A 19,145-nucleotide genomic window follows, 5' to 3' on the forward strand; every position below is an offset into this window, starting at 1 on the left:
CATTGAAATGTACATGTGTAGCAATACCGGCCTGTCTGGTTGGGCAGAGCTTAGAAATCCCACTGGTCTTTGTTTTCACATGACCCATAAGCTGTTAGTTAAAACTTCTGTAAGAATTCTCATATTGCCCGGGCGTGGCCGGTCAGATGTTGCACGTCACCTCTAGGCCCGGTTGTCGACTTCCCGACTCGCTTTTTCCTCCGCTCACATCCCCGCCTCCCCCTCGATTTGATCTCTCGAAACACGTCCGGCAGCACGAGACTTGTTTGAAGTCCTGTAATAGAACTAGCACTGTGGAAAGAACTTATTCGCGATGCTGCCGAATAACGAGATTCGCTTTCGCCGTCCGCGGTTCGTTGAGCAGTCCGCACCCCGCGACATTACAGCTGAATTCACAAAAGCCGCAGCGAGTAAGCATACTACCCGAAAGCTTCGATTAAGTGTCTAATCATTTGTACTTGTAGAGCTAAATGCAGGGCAGCTCGTGAAAGATGAGACATTCACCCTATTCGAGGCTGTGGGCGCGTTGGAGGTGTGTCGGCTTTCTCACCAGATGTGAAACGTGCGACAAGAATTGCAGCTGACGACGATCGAACCCGCACAGATTATGGACTCAAGGATGGACAGTGGCTACATAGCCCCCGGAGAAAATCTTGCGCAGGCGCTGGAAGACGACTACGACGTACGGCGGCCGTTGACACCAGAGGAAGTCGTTGGCTTGATGGACCAGTTGCTATGCCACGAGGTGGGAGATAATATCGCACATATGAAGATGGCAGGTTGCTGACTTAATTGCAGGTGGCGTGGCATAAGGGACATCCTCTATCGCAGACGCTATTCACGTCAATTTATCTCGATAAATTACTGTGGCCGGTGCCCAAAACCATGAACGACGCTCGATTTGACCGTGTACCAAGTGATGCTCCTTTGGTTAACCTCGTCTTGAGAGCTTATTGTCTTGCATTAGTGAAAGCTTGTGATTTTGTGCATGTCCGAGTGGCCACTGAATATTATTATGAGGTTAGTAGGCTGGCTCGCCAACTTCTTTGACTGCCGCTAATGCCACCCAACTAGGAAGAGGATTTTGTCAGTCAATTATACAATCGCAATCTTCTGTCTGCCTTCAATATATCCGACTTTCACCGCCTGCTGGACCAGGCGGTTGCCTGGGTTGCGGAGCAGACTGACATAGACCAGAAGCTCAAGGATGCCATCCATTGCAGACTAGTGTTTCGGCGTGAGTTCTTGTCTGCACTACATCAGGATGTTGAAGTTCTTGAAACCAGATCTGTGGAAAATTTCGCCTCGTGTATAACTCAACTTCGACCTCTGACAGAGACAGTCGCTCTGGGAAAGCCGGTGCCAGATGCCTTCAGCTTGAAGATTCAACGAAAGCTGGCTAGCACAGTGCCGCCTCGTCCGATGGTTAATATTACCTCCGATGACGCGCTCACACATCTGAAACGACTGTGCCAGGATGCGATAGACATGCAGCAGATGCTGGATTATACCGGTCCCAGCAATTTCAAGGTATGTACTCTTGAACTTGAGTGTAGTCCTAGCACTAACTTGTTTTACAGACTGCCGTATGGACTTTGCTCTCTCGAAAACCACAGCCGTCAATTTATATTCGTTGTCTTCTTCAGGCATTGATTGTCAGCAACATGACGATCCTCGGTACCGTACCTGTGAAAGAGTTCTTACACGATGAGCTCGCGGAACTCGTCTTACCTGCTAGTATTTTACTCGAGGCTAACACTGAAGAAGTGGAAGTGCCGTCTGATCCTCGGTTCCAGATTGCTCGGAAGATGGATGGTTTCATGAAGCGATTCGCCCAGGTTAGTGAACATGTAGATCATGACATGTCCCATTTGCTAACCCTCACAGCCGTTTGTTGATACTGTGCGATGCGCATGTCTCAATAGGTGTCGCATGCGCCGAACACTCTGCCATACTCTCGTCGATTGGGATAATCTACAGATCGAGGTGAGTCCTGCCTCGTGTCTCTTTGCTATTTGAGTATTAATGCTGACTTAATGTAGGCGGAAGAAATGGACCTCGAGCTCCGCACTTTGAGTGGGGAACCACCTCTGCAATTCCAGGGCGGCGAACCGACCTGGTCTTTCCCACTTAGTAGCTGGGCCTATCACCAGAAGCTCCTCCAGTTCCGACTCATTCTCCAGATGGGCTTTGAGTTGTCAATCTACTCCCCGGAAGAGCTACCGGGCATGTACTGGTATCTTTCTCATATTTGCTCTACACATCTCGGCCATATTGATCGCATTCGCACGTTTACTGTGGCTGCACGAAAACGCAACTTGATGTCTACTGACGAGCACTCTGGGAGTTCCTCTCGACATGCGTCCGCGTTCCACCGATCGTTCCACGCGCTAGAGAGGTTGACTACGCATATCATTGCGGTGGATGCATTTGCGATTGCTCTACATGCATTGTATGTTGTATTGGCCCGGCACAATGTGCTCCCGTCTGCTTCGTCTCCCCAAGCATATTCCAGCGACCGACTCCGGTATGAAATCCGCATGAAACCGTTCATCCCTATCACATTGCCAGAATTGGTTCCATACGAGGAATACCAGCGCGAGGCAGCTCTCGAAGGTGATTCCGACGCCACCATTTTGGAGCGTGCCTCGAAAGCCATCACCGAAGCGCGCAAGGCGTGGGAGGCGACCCTTGCCAATGGGACATTTATTGATGACCCGTCCGCACCAACTCAACCGAAATCGGCAGCCATTGAAGAGGATTGGAAGCGTGACACGAAGAACACCATGCGTGCCTGCATTGGAACTAGTCTTGCTATTGATGCGGTCAAGAAGGCTCTCTCTGCGACATCTACCGATGATAAGACTCTCAACCTGGAGGTGACTGTGCCCGAGGTTGGATCTAAGTTTCGTTGGCATGACTGGTGGGTGGTCCCGCAGGTGTCTGAGAAGAAGTCTAAGGCGTGAATGATAGAGGCATATACGTGTTTGATTTCCTAGTCGTTATGATGTACCAGTGATACCTTTTATTCGCTTTAGAAATGACCATTTACATGACTCTACCAATGAAAGTAATCAAGTATATCTCCTATGTCAAGGTAACTCGAAGTATATTAAATCAACAAATCCACAAATCAACCAAATCAGGTCACATCCGTAGCGAACGGGAACATCCGCTGGGTTATGAAATCATCTGCCTCTGGGCAATTTCACAACTCTTTTCCACCCTTCACCTTCCAAGATTGAATCCGACCTCCCAATCCGACAATCCCAATTCTCCACATACCTTGGCACTGTCAAGAAGTGTCCTTTCACATTCCTTATTTTGTTCCCAAGGGTTTCCCTGTTTCGCAGGACAATCCGGGGCAGCTCACGGACCTCCGATGATAGGCACTGTTGGACGCATCAATCGCTCCAGGGCCGGTCGTTTCTATTGAATTCATTATTGGCGCCATTCCGACTGGTCAGCACTAGAGCTGTCCATTTTCAGCCCTCACCTCGATCTACGTCTTCCTATGCCGCTCCCTCTTATTGCCCGGTCGCCGCAGGCAGCCCTTCCCATAATTCCTTTGCCGATCACGGGGATCCGATTGTGAAGAAATAAAAAGAGTACAAAATCCACATTATGCCAACTTACCCTATCCGTCGCCGCCCGCGCGAGTGCAAGACATGTCTCCCATGCCGAGCGAGCAAGGTCCGCTGCGATCGCAACGTCCCCTGCGGCAATTGCACCAAACGAAACTTCCCCTGCTCCTACGGTCGTCCGTCCTCTACGAAACATCCCCCTCCTGCTACCGTCGCCACTGCTTCCTCCACCCCATTACAGCAGTCTACGTTCGCCTCCCCCACGAACCCCCCGTATACCAGCTCAGCTCCCACAACCGATGGCTCATATGCCGATCACCCCTCGAGCACCAGCGCCGATCCGGATTTACCGGACATAATTGATATCTCCCAGGCGGAGTGGGATGAAATTAACAACAAGATGGTCGCAATGGAACAGATCCTCGGCAGTCTGCACTCGCTCTTCCAAACACACTCGACTCACAAGCCGCCCGAGCCAGAGCGAGAGCCAGAGCGAGAACCAGAACCAGAACCGGTCGAACCAAAAGGTTCCACCCGGTCGGAAGGTGTCTACGGGTCGAATGTCTTGAAGACGGGCGCGGTACATCTGGGGTCGCGGTCGGCCCTGGTTGATATTTTGGACAAATCAAAGCAGTCGGAGGACACAGCGCAGGCGCTGCCCCAGGATGATCTTCTTGCCGAACTGGCTTTGGGGAATGAGTCGGCTGCATACCCCTTTGTGGATTTGTGGACCTCTGACCCGTTCACCTTCAATATCGCCGGTGTTTGTGCGGTTCTCCCGGAAGACGGCCGGTGTTTGGAGTAAGCCGGAGATCTGTGGTATTCTGCGATGCATGCTAATTCCAACTGTCAGGTTCCTGGCGTTTTATCAAGATATCGGTGCAGTTTTATACCCAGTACTTTCAGACACTGCACAACTAGGACGACATACGAAACGACTTCTCGATAATCGACGACGAGCAGGGGGTGTTTATAAAGCCGATGCCAACGGATTAGTGAAACCATTCGGGATGCCGTTGGCTTTTCTCAGTCTCCTTTTTGCGGTTCTTGCATCGGGGTGCCAGCTGTCTGGCATCCCGGAAAGCGACCGTGAGTTGACCTCATGGGTATACGGTGCGTCGCATTCTAGGAAGGTCGGAAGTGCTGTACTGACTTTCTCCAGTCTCGTGTGCGTATCAATGTCTTCGAATGTTGAATTATGTCTCGCAACCCAGTGTCGAAGTAATTCAGATTCTTCTCATCATTAGCAATGTACTTTCATACAATATGAATGCAGGTGCATCATACACTTTGCTTGGTACGTGGGGGTGTTTCCAATGAGATGGTCAAGCTAACACAACATCAGGTATGACGGAGCGAATGTGTCTTGTCCTCGGGCTCCATGTTGAGTCGAGCGGGTTCTCACTCGCGGAGCAGGAAGTGCGAAGGCGCGTCTGGTAGGTAGCCAGTTTGCTCTTTTGGTTAATCTAAAGCTCACATTTCCTAGGTGGACCATGGCCTTTCAGAACAGCCATTTCTCACTTGCCTATGACCGACCGTCGATCACTATGGTCAGCCAGCCCGAAATTCCATTCGATCCTAAATCAATGCCGGGCCACCGCTCATATTTCGAGACTCTGTGTCGCATTGTATCCTTGTCATTGGAAGTCCTGCGGTCGCGCATGTATCCCGGATCATCTCAATTACGTGTCCATGAGATCCGGGAGTATAAACAACAAATCCAACGCATGCTCGCTGAAGCGACTTCTCATCTGCGGTATCGCGACAACTGTCGGTCTCTAGCCGAGCATATTGAGCGAACCGAATTGCGCCTGCACTCTTCCTATCTTCTCTCTGTCTTGTGTCGCGTCTCCCTCGACCCACATTCCCATTTGGACGCACCGCGTCGTGCAATGATCCGCGAAGACTGCATCGATAGCCTGGTCAACACAATCGATGCGTTTGTCGAATTGCACGAGATCAATTCCCACTGCTCACGGTCCTGGATCAGTCTGCAGCGAAGCATTGCATCGGCGTTTCTGCTCGTTGCAAATGACGACAGCCCCCAGACCTGGCAGCTGATCGACAGGCTGGAGATGGTTCTAGCGGACCATGTCTATGCAGACGATGAGATGCACCAGAACAACCGCACCGACTCCGCCAAGCATCTGTCTTCGTCGCTCCGTGCCCTGCGTGAGATCCGCCAGGCCTTCAGCGCCCGCACGAATCGTTCGACGGGGCCAGCATCCAGCACCACATATTCCCCGCTTGTGTTGCCTTCCCCTCCCTCTCTCGAACCCAGCCCCAACATGCCGTCCACCAATGCAGGTCTGCAGCGGATGGAAGGGTTGAGCATGCGGAATATCCTTGGTCGGGTTTCGGACGTGATGTTGTTCCCCAGCATGAGCGGAGGGAACCCAATAGTGTAACTGCTTTGCTTCGGTTTCCCGTGCTGGCGTTTGAGGAACGTGGGAACGTGGAATGTCGGGAATATACAATCGTCGAATACCTCGGGATTTCCTAGGTCAGCATCTATATACATACCCCTTCCCTCACGTACCCCGTGGGGAAGAATGCGATATATAAATCCTTCCAAATATAAGGAAGGTCCTGGATATTTGCAGTCAAACTTGTATGGAGTGGAAAGTCGAGAGTCGAGAGTCGAAAGTCGAAGAAGTCAAGTGCACAGAACCGGCACATTCCCATTTAGATGTCTTGCTCGAGTGCCGGGATATTCGGCCGATCCTTTTCCCCACCGGTACTGCTACATAGCTGGGCCATCAAATCACGTCAGTCGATCTCAACAGCTCTGACCTCGGCTTGTCACTTATCTGACAGAAGATCCGAAGACGGTGGAGTCGTAGTTTCGGCCGACCGAGTTATCCCCGTTCGTTTGTCCCCAAGGTATCGTCTGATGTTGATCCACTTGGCCGAGTATGGGGTGATGTGGAGGATCTAGGCTGACCTGCCTCGTATGACATTGGACCATCTCGGGTAATGGCATGTTGTTTGAGGACACGGGGTAGAGACGGAGTACGGAGTACCCCGTCTATCTTCTGTAGCAACATGCATCTATTATGATATTATGATATGATATCTATTTCTAGGTGGACCCGGGACTGCCGGCATCATATTTCGGAGCCGGCCTCGGGTATCTCGGGTTGAACCGATATGAACTATGGACAGGATACTATGTAGTATACTTGGGGTTCAGATACTCCTCTAATACCCCTATAATACCCCTATGCATTGAACCCCGTGCGCCTAACACTACTCCGTAACAGTCCTGTTTCAAACACGGCTATCCTGAGTAACTAATAGTATCCTAGACCAGCAGTTGGTGCAATCCTGGGGGTTTCAAATATTGGAAGGACTCAAGTAGCCCAGGAATAAACCCTTGGGAGCAACTTTGATGCCCAACGCTTGGCGGTTCCTTCTAGTATGAAATGTTTGAAGTAGCCGACGGTTAGAGCAGAATGGATAGTGCGACACTTGTTTTTTATAGCACATACTATATCACTTGCTACTAAGTTTCCATCTCGGCTGTCCTGCATTAGTCTCCAAACCACGATACATATTTCGAAGCCAATATGACCATTGAAGGAATGCCATCACCGACTTTTAAAATTACAATCCGAGGCTCTGAATCTACCCAACCGAGATGGATCATTTTAATCTCGACGATAGGTCACTGCCCAATGTACCAATCCGTGTGGTATGTGCCCGTATACCCTGGAAAGTCCCTTGACTCACCGCTACAGAGCACATCGTAACCGACCAGTCTATCTTGTGATTCTCCCTCATTCCTTCAATCACCAGTCCGAGACATTTTAATCTACCAAATATCCCGATTCCAAGGAAATACGGAATCACAGCTCAATGTCATCATCGGATGTCCGATGTCCCCTGCCTACGAAAGTAGCGTGCGCCTCCACAGAGCAATCGAGGCTACTGTCCCTCGGCTCAAGGTTTCTTCTCAAGGAGCGCGGGAGAGAATCTCCTAGCCATGAGGTCATCGACACCCACTTTATCAAAGAGAATACCACCTTCCCCCGTTCTCACAACCGTGCAGGAGTGGACCGAGGGCGAGTATTCCAGATCGTCGAGCGGGTGCCTGGGCCTGGGGTACCGTTAGAGGAGATCTGCTGGTCAATCCCCCAACCCGACCGGGAAAGACTGCTGAGTATCTGGGGCAGCTCCGCTCGTTCCTCTCCGCTAAGATTTCGCTAAGATGGAAAGTGTCCATGTCCTCATCATTTGGGATGACACATGGCCCATCGAGCACGGTCGACGAACTGTGGGATGTTTTGGCAAAACCCTGAAGCGACAAAGTCCCGGAAGTTGTCAGATTGCGGCTCCGTGAGTGCATGCCTTCTCCTCACCCGTGGACCTTTACCCACGGGCCACGGGGACCTGACTGACTGCAACATGATCGTGGTCAGAGTTTATGGGGGCTAGCTTTGGGTTTAGACTACTGGGAAACATGGCCAATCAGAAGGAGGTGCGCACATGGGTTCTGGAATCTAGGTCGTTTGAGTCACGCTCGAGTGACTTGGACACGCGCTTGATGCTGAAGGTATGAGGCATTGACAAGAGATCGAGATCTAGGTAGTATGGGATACAGAGTTAAGGTAGGCTGACGGACATCTGGAATAAAAAAGAAGCAAATGGCAAAAAGGGAACAAGAGATGACCGTTTAGCTTTCCAAGTTGGACATTGTTATAAACACTCGACGATCTCAACTTCTTTCGTCCCGTTGAAGAGGAGATATGTTGTAGTACTCCGTACTTGTTGCCGATTGTTTCTTATGTATACTCCGTAGGTGAGATCTGAATTCTCATGAATAACCTCCCAATGCTTGTTAATTTTCAAATGTATACCGATACAAAGAAAACCGACAATAGCATGTCCAACTCTGATATCTGGGAACTGCGAAGCTTGCGGAGATGAGCGATGAGCAGCGACATGTCGTTCATTTCCTCTTTCAGCCCCAAGTCCGAACCTCCCCTCATTTTCTTTTCTTCCAATTTCTTGTCGTTCGCTCCATTCCACCCCATCATTGGCCTTGTTCCTCATTTTGACTACTTGTGGGGAAATATAATGCATCCCCCGCTTTTGCCCCGGCCTTTTGCCCCGGAAATCCCGTGTCCATCCGTAATACGCCAATATACGAAGCTTTGCGATGGCTTACCTTAACGGATGCCCAGCCTTCCCCCTGCAAAGCAAACACATGTACCTGGCTGGACCTCGGGAGCAAATTTATTAGCTTGACCCTGTTGGTGCTGATCACTACCTAGTCCCCAGGCACGGCCGACAGCAAGCTTTCAGACGCTGCCATCGAGCGGAGTTATAGTGAGAATTGCTCATCACTACCCATCACATGGGAGGCCATTGCTACTCTGCCTCGGTGTCGATCCCTATTTCCTCGGCGATCATGGAGCTACCTCGTACTCCGTACGGAGCACGCAAAGAAAGACACATGAGTGCAATTGCGCTTAGCTAGGACCCTGTCTGCTGCGCGACGATCAGTGCCATCGAAATGCGAATAAAGAGATGACTCGCTCCGGGGTTGAGTTTCTGAATATTTCGAAGGCTCTTCCTGTTCCGCAACAAACCTTTGAACGATAGGTTTGGGGAATCGACGCCAATTGGACTGGTTAGACAAGGTATCAACCAAAGAAACGACAGCTAGATAGGCTCATTCGACAACATGCGTCTTTTGCCAACGCTCGCCACCGCGCTCCTGTTCGCAGTCAATGTGACAGGAAGTCCAGCCGCACCTTCAGCCTCGGTGGAATCCGTCACCCCTGTCGTGAACAGTGTAGACGAGGCCGCTCCGACAACCTCAGCCCCGACAACCTCCGCCGCTCAGGCAAACAATGTCAATCAGGCCAATGTCGCAGCCGAGACTACTACTGCCGCCGACACCGTCAATGCTGCCAACACGGCTACTGCATCTGTGGCTGCGACAGAAGAGACCACCGCTGTTGCAGATACCGCAGACCCGACCACGGCCAACCCTGTGGAATCCGTGGTCGGTGGCATAAAGACCGCTCTTGGTGCCGATGCGAATGAATCAGATTCAGCCGATGCAGCCAGTTCGACTGGAACTGTTGATAACTCGGCTGCTGTAACTAGCTCCTTCGCTGCGGCGACTACCTCCTCGGCCCCCAAGGCTACCTCCTCCGCTGCGTCTGATACAGGCACCTCAAGCACCAAGTCTACCAGCTCTGATAGTAGTTCCGACGATACCACATCGTCTGATATCCTGCCAGACTTGAAAGATGCCTTGTCGAGTTTGCTCGGGGGTAGTGGCGGCCTTGGGGACCTTCTAAGTGGTCTTGAAAGTTTGCTTAACCCCAGCTTCTTGGGTAATTTCGCCGACACCTTCGAATATCTCTCTACCGGTCTAGCACCCCCGGTCGACAACCAGCTCCGAACCTTGGTGGGCAATGCCAACGACCTCCTGACTGCAAGCTTCATCAAGAAGACCGGTAGTCTCATTGACAATGCCAACAGCCTCCTGACCGAGGAGAACACCAAGGAGATTGGAACTCTCCTCCAGGTGGCCAATAAGTTGTTGTCCAGTCAGTTTATCGACAAGGTGGACAATCTCATCGACAACGCCAACAACCTCCTCACCTCCAATTTCGTCAAGAAGACCACAAACCTCATTGACAAAGCCAGCCCTCTCATTGACAAGGCTGGCCCTCTCATCGATGATGCCAGTGGCCTGCTTACCGAGAAGAACGTTCAAGCGATTGAATCACTCTTGACCAACGCCAACACGCTGCTTACTGCCACATTTGTCAAGGAGACCACCAATCTCATCGGCAAGGCCAGCCCTCTCATCGACGACGCCAGTGGACTCCTTACCGAGGGCAATGTCAAGGCAATTGAGTCACTCTTGTCCAATGCAAATAAACTGCTCACACCCAGCTTTATCTCGACTACCGGCCAGCTCATCAAGCAGGCCGGTCCTCTCATCAACCAAGCAAGCGGTCTTCTCACCGCGGGTAATGTCAAGGAGATCGAGTCACTTTTGGGCAATGCCAACAAGCTGCTCACGCCCAGCTTTATCTCGACCACCGGCAAGCTTATCAACCACGCCGGTCCTCTGATCAATCAGGCAAGCGGTCTTCTTACTGAGGGCAATGTCAAGGAGATCGAGTCACTCTTGGGCAACGCCAACAAGCTGCTCACGCCCACCTTTATCTCGACTACCGGCAAGCTTATCAGCCAGGCCGGTCCTCTGATCAACCAGGCTAGCAGTCTTCTCACCGCGGGCAATGTCAAAGAGATCGAGACTCTCCTCGGCAATGCTAATAGCCTGCTGACTACCAGCTTCGTGAACCAGACAACTAGTTTGATCGATGAAGCGAGTGAGCTCTTGTCTTCGGATACGGTTGACGGGCTGAAGTCTCTCCTCACTCAGCTTACTCCTATCATTCCCGAGCTGAAGGGCCTGCTCAAGCCAGCCACTATCAGCGCAATTGAGAACGTGCTTGGCAACGCTAACAAGTTGCTCACGGACTCCTTCGTCAAGGATACCAACACTCTGGTCACCGAGGCTGTCGGCCTTCTCACCCCCGACCTGGTCAAGGCTCTAAAGTCGCTTCTTAGCGACCTTACTCCGCTGATCCCCGAGTTGAAGTTGCTGTTGACCAAGGAAACCATCAATTCGATCGAGGCCCTCTTGAACAACGCCGGAAACTTGCTCACGTCAGACTTCGTCAAGGAAACCAAGGGACTGGTCGGCGAAGCCAGCGACCTGCTCACTCCGGAGGTGGCCAGTGGGTTGAAGTCGGTCCTGAAGGACGTCATTCCTTTGCTTCCGGAGCTGAAGTCGCTTCTGAACAAGAGCACCATCTCTGCCATTGGCTCTCTCCTGTCCAACGCCAACACCCTCTTGACCCCCAAGTTCGTCAACGAGACCATTGGTCTGGTCGACAGCGCAGACGACCTCCTGACCCCAACCATCGTCACTGGACTGAAGGATCTCCTCGGCGACGTCATTCCCCTGATCCCCGATCTCAGAAAGTCACTGCTGAACACCACCATCATCACCGACCTGGGATACATTGTGACCAACGCGACGACTTTGCTCACCCCCGCCTTTGTCGACGATACCGCAGACCTTGTCGAGAACGCCGATGGCCTCTTGACCCCCAAGGTGGTCAGCACGCTCAAGGAGATTCTTGGATACGTGCCCGATTTGTTGCCCGAGGTGAAGAAGTTGCTCAAGCCGTCTGTCATTTCGGATGTTGGCGCGCTCTTGGAAAATGCTCATGATCTGCTTACTCCTAAGTTCGTCAACGAGACAAGCGTGCTGATCGATGACGTGACAAGCTTCTTGCCTTTGATCCAGGAATTGCTCAAGGCGCTGTGAGGAGGCTATATTTTATGATTTTCTTATATCGATTGCAGCGATCGCAATCATGATTTTAATGTTCTCTAATGATAATCAACGTTGTCTTGACAGTCTTCGTGTAAGCTGGATGAAGGCCTAAGTGCTTTTTCGAACAATAGAACAGAATAGTCAGATGCTTATGCGCCTTTCAGTCCTTGGCGACGTAGGACTTTAATAATCCCGATCTACTTGGCCCACGATGATATTAGGGACGTTACATAGTAAGGACACCCCGATGTCTTCAACGGCAAAAAGGGCCAACCTGATAGACCACTTGGCTATGAACGTACAGCAAAAGACAACCAGAAGAAACCTCGAAGATGTCTTCTACCAAGTCTTCATTAACGTCCGACGGTCCCCAGGGTTGTAGCGCCTGCCGATCTTGGCCCACACATTGGAGGCCCGCATTTGCCAAATCCAGCAAGTTCGGAGATGATCAAACATCGACCACCGCCAGGATGAGGGATTAATTAAGAGCGACCCTGGATAATCTCAAGTGGATATCGTGGTGAGGAAGCAGGTCAATATTTATAGCATCTGCCGCCAATCAACCCCCGGACCCTGCAGCGTGTCTCAACCCAGTTTCCCAAATAGGAAAGTCGTCGGTTTCATCCTACGCCAATATCATCGTGGATCATGCATGACATCCTCTATAACATGCGATTGAACTAGATTGTGGAGTGTATGGGAAATGACAGAGACTATTTATATGCGATGAAATCCATCTCTTTCTTACCATTCTCCAATCCAATTAATCTCATTCACAGTCCCCTTACAAACGAACATCATGGGTGTGATATCTAAATTCGCCGCAGTCACCACCTTGACCACCCTAGCCACCCTGACAAACGCCTGGCTACCGGAAGAGAACAAATCCATCACCGCCAAAGATGGCACAAACCTCTTCAAATCCTCCAACGGCAAAATCCGCGGCGTAAACCTCGGCTCCCAATTCGTCTTCGAGCCCTGGATCGCTGAGAGTGAATGGAGCGGCATGGGTTGCGGCGGAAAGAACTCGGAATTCGACTGCGTTTCCTCACTCGGCCAAGACGCCGCGAACACCGCCTTCGCCAACCACTGGGCGTCTTGGACGACGCAGGACGATATCAATGAGATGGTGAGCTATGGCTTGAACACCATCCGCGTGCCGGTTGGTTACTGGCTGCGCGAGGACATCGTTGATGCCGACAGCGAGCATTTCCCCCAGGGTGGACTTGATCGGCTGAAGAAATTGTGCGGCTGGGCTAGTGACAGTGGTTTGTATATCATTATCGACTTGCATGGTGCGCCCGGTGCGCAGGAGGCGGAAAATGCGTTCACGGGCCAGTATGCTTCTGAGCCGGGCTTCTATACGGATTACAACTATGAGCGTGCGCTCAAGTGGCTCGAGTGGATGGTGGACCTTGTCTACCAGACGGATGAGATGAGGAATGTGGGCATGTTGGAGATTGTCAATGAGCCTGTTCAGGATGAGGCGTCGGCGTCGTCTATGCGGTCGAAGTATTACCCGCAGGCTGTTGAGGTGAGCAGTATTTTCGGTCTTCGGGTCGCGGGTATGGACTAATAGAATATACAGCGTATCCGTGCCGCTGAGCAGAAGCTTTCCGTCGATTCGAATGACTACCTCCATATTCAGACGATGGATAAGTCCTGGGGCTCGGGTGATCCCAACGAATATCTCGACGACTTGACCTACATGGCCTATGATGATCATCGTTACATCAAATGGGATACCAGTGTTAGCCCCTCGCATGACAACTACATCAGCACTTCCTGCGGCGATAACCGCGATAGCAACTGGCCCAACATTGTCGGCGAATGGAGTCTTTCTGTGCCGGATGATATCGAGGCGTCGTCGGATTGGGAGCCCAGTTCGAATACCGACTTCTATGGAAAGTGGTTTGCGGCGCAGGTTCACTCCTATGAGAAGCAGCAGGGATGGATCTTCTGGACCTGGAAATCTCAGCTGAATGATTACCGGTGGTCTTACCAGGGTGAGTTTTTCTTTCCATTCGTCAAGAATTAGACGATGATAGCTGACTTCTTGCAGATGCTGTCAAGGCTGGGGTTATTCCTAAGGATTTGAACAGCGTGCAGAGTGTTTGCTGAGCTTGTCTCTTGTCGAGTCAACCAAACAGCCAGGCTGTATACTGTTAGCTGGGTTGAAATAGCAGCATTATATCGCCCATGAAACAATGTATAAATATGAATAAATCGGGTTGTTCATAGTGAGCATGAGTATGAGCACTTGGATACGTACACATGCTAGCAATAAGCGTACGGATAAGTAGAAGGCCTGTAAAGCCTAGGGAGTAGCTTCAGGAGTTGGGGTTGGCCACCACACCATCGCCCAAAGGGAGACTCCTGGCCCATCAGGCTGAGGGCTAGCATCAGCAGCGACCTTGCCCTTCCCAAGCCGAATCTCTTCGATTTCCTCAAACCCCATCGACAGATAGAGAGCGCGCGACCCTGTAGATGTTGCTTCGAGCCAGATCGGAAGGTTCGCGGCTTGAGCGGCCTGCTGGTGATCCCGCATGATCGCTTTGGCGAGGCCTGGACAAATATCAGTAAGAGATGCAGTATGACGTAGTCAGGAATGGGGCTGTCGAACCTTTGCCACGATGTTCATGCTCGGTGCCGAGACTGAAAACGTAGTAGTACTGGCTCTGTCCACGTAGACCAAGTCTTTTCGCGTTGTCGGTCATACCAGAGAATTCGAACCAAAGGCGCTAGATAATCATTAGCTCAGTCAGGATTGCCCTCTGCGAGAATATTGGGCTCTTACCTTGACGCCTGGGAGTCCTATTTTCCACAGCACGCCCAGAAATCCAGCGCACAGAAGAGTCCAGGCATTGTCAACGTACCCACCCGGTGGAATCATGACAGAGGCGGCCTTCCAGCCATCGGCTTCGGTGATCACTGCGCGATTAAGCAAGGCTGACTTGATGAGCGCGGTCCAGTATGTCGGCAGATAAGCCAACCTTTTTTGCTGCGACATGTCTAGTAGCATGTACGTAATGACGGGATCGGTGTCGAAGACGCGACCATTCAGCGCTGCGACCGAGTCTAGCATACCTATAGTCTTGTCAGTATCTAAGCATCATCCTTGAGCTAGAAATACTCACTGTCACCGCCGTGAGTGATTGGGACTGATGCTACAGCCATGGTAATTGTTTTAGGTTAGCAGAGTGGTTGCATGTGAACTAGGTTGACGTGTCATTGGCCAAGTCCTGGCAATGATGAAGGCAGCCATAGGAAAGGCGCAAATGTGCGCGAGGAGATTCGTTTGATGGGTTTGGCATCGACGTCATGGAGTTTGTTATGTAAGCAGGCGATGAGTCTTGACCTTTGGATGTCGAGCAACTGACTTAGATGCACAGGTGACAACTATTATCATCAATGCTTTCATGCTCTCGGTCATGCTCATAGCCATCTGCTTCTATCGAGAATGGCTCGTTCATCTCCGCTGTGGATAGTGGGACCTCGGGACCACAGTCTGCTGACAAACACTGGAGCTCCCCGGGATGCACTCGGCCCGCGACAGCTGTCAGAATTCTGGTCCGACATCACTCATTGGGATATCCCAACATATGAGCTAAGGATTCGGAAGTTCGCAGATGCATCTGAACGAATGCGATCGGAATACCAGACCGACATGACTGCACACTCGCTGGCTTGGGACTGGCGGTATCAGCAGATTATTGTTCCTTAAGCAGCGCCAGCCACCAGAATTAAACAGAAGTGCTGTGCAGCCAGGTTCACCAATGATATTCACTGTCTATCATAGCTCACTTTTTAATGGATACCGAAGACCCAAGACTCCCAAGACTCCGAACACTCTGAAATCCGAAGAACTTTGAAATCCGAAGACACCAGGAATATTCAAGACACCCAAAACTTCCGGGGTGGGCATGAAACATGACCACCCATTAAGAAACACGGTCACTGCAGATACTGTTTCACAGAGCCTCCCTTCCTCACCTCGGCGTTTTTGGCCTGGCAGTTACCTTTTTTCAGTTCGCACCTCTCCGACGAGCTGTCTTATTCTTGCTCACCGCTATACTCACTCTCCGGAACGGCGAAAACAAAGCCAGAAGGAATCTTCGACATTATGTGGATACTTGTCACTATGGAAACTAGCTCGAAGTAGAATCGCATCCACTTTATACCCATATTGACAATCTAGGACCAAACAAAAAGAGACGAGGTATCCATACTCCGTACCCCAGCCTGAACCGATTTTTTTTGTTGAGCTAACAAGGTGGGACCTGGTCAGTGTTTATAAGCCGGTGCTCGCTCTCAATGCTCACATTTATTTTTCAGGTTGTCCAGAACGCCCACGTTGCCTTGATGTTCTTCCCGTGAGAAATCCGTGTTCAGCAACTTCATTGAACAATTTCTGTTCGCCGTTGTTCGGACATCCCAGTTACTCAACTGCCTCAGGCGGAACTGTCCTTGGGCCATTCTAACATTAACTTGACTGGACGATCAGTGAGAGTGATGTACGTGGGCGGACCGGAGTCACACTATACGGTCAGAAATCATGTCGCACAGCGCCATGGCGGCAAGGATGAGGAGAAGATCCGAAGCACTGGGGCCCAGACATGGCAATGGCGTACTTCCTGAGCCGCAGACATCTAATGACAGTCTTACAGCTGTCGAGGATAAAGCGATCATTGACTACGTTGAACGATGGAAGGACCACGGATTTCAATTGAAAAAGCAATCCATGGTGTCAGAAATCGCCAGCGCCTATTTCAAGCACCATGGTGGCTCAGACAATGGTACCAGTCGTCACGGTGGGATATTTGCTCGCAATCGGGACTTTCACGAACAATTCAAAAAGTCCCGAGCGGCAGAGAAAGGCGAACCGTCAAATAAAGATCCTGCCGTGGAAGATGGTAAGCTCTGTGAATTCATAGATCAGTTTGCGGCCCTTCGATCAGACCATCGACTCAATAATGAGCATATTTATGTCCTCTCAGACACGGGGTATGCCACTACAATTCAAAAGGACAAGCAGCCTTTGAACATAAGCCGCCGGAGATCGTCTGAGAACCGTGCATTTGCCTCTGTCATCTACTGTTACCCAGCCACCGGCAAACCGCTCTCGCCATATGTCATTTTCAAAACGTCAAAAGTTCAAGGGCCCAGAAGGCACGAAAACCGAATCACGATATCGTACAATAGCAGTGGCTGGGCTGAAAAGACGCATGCACTGGATTGGCTGAATAGTGTGTTTGAGAAGGAAACCTGTCCATTTGGGCGCCGGGAGCGAGGTCAACGAGACCGAAGCCAAAGACGTCTTCTGTTGATTGATAGTCAATTTCCCGTGACGCCTGAATTCTTTGTGACGTGCTGGGAAAGAAATGTCATATGTCTCTGTCTTCCAAAAAAAGGCAGTGAATATCTCAACCCCTTTGAAAATGGGATCTTCAACGCCCTTGATAAGCTCTATGCAGAGCATATGAAGAAACAATTACGACAGAGATGTCCATACACCATTTCACCATCCCAATTTGCGACCTTTATTGACCGTGAACTCGGATTCCCCGATCGGAGCACGGAATGTACGAACGCATGGTTTGTTACTTGCTTGCTTCCACCTAGCCGTACACGATTGATCAAACGTCGAACGGGCGACCGGATTCGATCTCAAACCGTTGAGCCCAACAGCCCAATTCGTGCTAGGAGACGCCATGTCTCACCAGACGAGAACAATGTTGGAGAAGACGATGATCCCATATCTGTCATTGTTCACCAAGAGCAGATATCCTCGCGACGGTCGCTGCAAGGTCCACAGCATCGAGGAACGCCCACCCAGGAGTTCCCAGAAGAACCAGAAGCCTCTGAAAATTCCTCGGACACCGAGCATGATTCGGTACAGAACGAGCCCGAGCAATCGAGCAGCGAAGAAGAAAGCTCCTATTTTCATGTCCCTATCACGCCGTCGCGAACACCAAGGCAGCTTAAAACCCCCAAGTCGTCCCGCAAATTGAACTTCCTACCACCATCGGTGATGTCGCTTCCGGATTTTAGAGAGTGCTTTGATAGGTACGAAACGGTATCGTCCGCCGAGAAGAAACGGTACCGGGAGGAAATGACGTTGAGCTATGCTAGTTGCGTCTGGAAGCTCGAGGAGACCATTCAATCGTCGCCATTGTCGTCTTCCAAAAGATCACGGACTCGTTGAATACGAGATTCTGTCGTTGCACCGAGGTTCTCTGGAGTTCAGATGAACGTCCAGCGCATCATTATTTCCATTTTTCTTTTGTTTCTTTGTATTTTTGTCCTTCCACGTCTGTTCTTTTCATGTTGCCCTCCTGAATCATGTGTACTAAAAAAGCTGCTTCAATTTCATATCTCCATGTAGTAAACTGCGACCATTCAAAAACGAATTGACGACCTCTGAACACCTGCCATGATATTTTATTTCATGAACTGACTTTCAAATTATCCAGTCTCTGGGCACTGCCTCAACAGAATTCCAAACGGGAAAATTACGCGGGAGAAAAAGAAGCCAAAAGAAAATATTCACACGGGTGGATAAATGTCACTATGGCCTGGAGTGGAATAGCATCATTCCACTTTATTCCCAAATTGACACTTCTTGAAGAAAAAAAGCTCGAATAGCCATACGAAATGCAGCAATCTAATGATATGAACCGGAAAATTTGCTGGGCTAGCAGTGTGGAGGCTTGGGCAATGTTTACAACCCTAGAGCTCACTTCCAGTGCAAATTTTCTCCGTCAGACTTTCAGGCCAATTCTTGCCTGAACTTCGCAGTGCGTCTCTTTCAACCGCCCCGTCTTAGTCGTCAGACCAAAATATTGGGTACGCTTTTGAGGCGCCTCCATCTCACTTGCCACACACACCTTGCTTGTGCATATCTGCGAAAGAAGCTGGTGTCATGGCTCCGCCGGCTCTCTTTGTCGAGGACGAAAATGCAGTTGTTGAGCGGATAGAGCGTTGGTTGAATCATGGATTCTTTCCTTATAACATCTTGGCAAAGGATACAGCCAATGCATATCTCCACAACTACACGACCTACAGACCCAACCTCAACGTCGGTTGGCAGAAGGCGTTCTAATTGCGTCATCAAGAACTTGCTGGTTACATAGCCAAAGAGCGAAACGCACGGAAACAGAAAGGTCCACATGAAGATCGAAGAG

General features: G+C 50.6%; 6 protein-coding genes across 6 annotated transcripts; 5 read left to right on the top strand and 1 right to left on the bottom strand.

Moving 5' to 3' along the window:
- Nucleotides 1-313: 313 nt before the first annotated feature.
- Nucleotides 314-2,966, top strand: LCP9604111_8013 (N-alpha-acetyltransferase 35, NatC auxiliary subunit; the record flags this gene model as incomplete). Its single annotated transcript, XM_039076110.1, has 8 exons — nucleotides 314-410; nucleotides 465-532; nucleotides 605-745; nucleotides 799-1,020; nucleotides 1,075-1,530; nucleotides 1,581-1,838; nucleotides 1,888-1,986; nucleotides 2,043-2,966. 8 exons carry the CDS (start codon nucleotides 314-316, stop codon nucleotides 2,964-2,966), a joined length of 2,265 nt encoding a protein of 754 aa, XP_038925987.1.
- Nucleotides 2,967-3,624: 658 nt separating this feature from the next.
- LCP9604111_8014 (transcriptional regulator family TF) lies at nucleotides 3,625-5,992 on the top strand (the record flags this gene model as incomplete). Its single annotated transcript, XM_039076111.1, has 5 exons — nucleotides 3,625-4,385; nucleotides 4,438-4,697; nucleotides 4,747-4,881; nucleotides 4,930-5,020; nucleotides 5,071-5,992. The coding sequence occupies 5 exons, from the start codon at nucleotides 3,625-3,627 to the stop codon at nucleotides 5,990-5,992; spliced, it is 2,169 nt and encodes a 722-aa protein (XP_038925988.1).
- Nucleotides 5,993-9,273: 3,281 nt separating this feature from the next.
- LCP9604111_8015 (uncharacterized protein) lies at nucleotides 9,274-11,952 on the top strand (the record flags this gene model as incomplete). The annotated part of the gene is made up of 1 exon (XM_039076112.1): nucleotides 9,274-11,952. The coding sequence occupies one exon, from the start codon at nucleotides 9,274-9,276 to the stop codon at nucleotides 11,950-11,952; it is 2,679 nt and encodes an 892-aa protein (XP_038925989.1).
- Nucleotides 11,953-12,760: 808 nt separating this feature from the next.
- Nucleotides 12,761-14,082, top strand: LCP9604111_8016 (glycoside hydrolase family 5 protein; the record flags this gene model as incomplete). Its single annotated transcript, XM_039076113.1, has 3 exons — nucleotides 12,761-13,495; nucleotides 13,550-13,967; nucleotides 14,024-14,082. The coding sequence occupies 3 exons, from the start codon at nucleotides 12,761-12,763 to the stop codon at nucleotides 14,080-14,082; spliced, it is 1,212 nt and encodes a 403-aa protein (XP_038925990.1).
- Nucleotides 14,083-14,278: 196 nt separating this feature from the next.
- On the bottom strand, nucleotides 14,279-14,854 carry LCP9604111_8017 (GNAT family N-acetyltransferase; the record flags this gene model as incomplete). Its single annotated transcript, XM_039076114.1, has 3 exons — nucleotides 14,279-14,526; nucleotides 14,585-14,702; nucleotides 14,759-14,854. The coding sequence occupies 3 exons, from the start codon at nucleotides 14,852-14,854 to the stop codon at nucleotides 14,279-14,281; spliced, it is 462 nt and encodes a 153-aa protein (XP_038925991.1).
- Nucleotides 14,855-16,516: 1,662 nt separating this feature from the next.
- Nucleotides 16,517-18,166, top strand: LCP9604111_8018 (uncharacterized protein; the record flags this gene model as incomplete). The annotated part of the gene is made up of 1 exon (XM_039076115.1): nucleotides 16,517-18,166. The coding sequence occupies one exon, from the start codon at nucleotides 16,517-16,519 to the stop codon at nucleotides 18,164-18,166; it is 1,650 nt and encodes a 549-aa protein (XP_038925992.1).
- Nucleotides 18,167-19,145: the final 979 nt, after the last annotated feature.

This window comes from Penicillium roqueforti, assembly GCF_015533775.1.
Source record: "Penicillium roqueforti strain LCP96 04111 chromosome Unknown scaffold_28, whole genome shotgun sequence".
Lineage (NCBI taxonomy): Eukaryota > Fungi > Ascomycota > Eurotiomycetes > Eurotiales > Aspergillaceae > Penicillium > Penicillium roqueforti.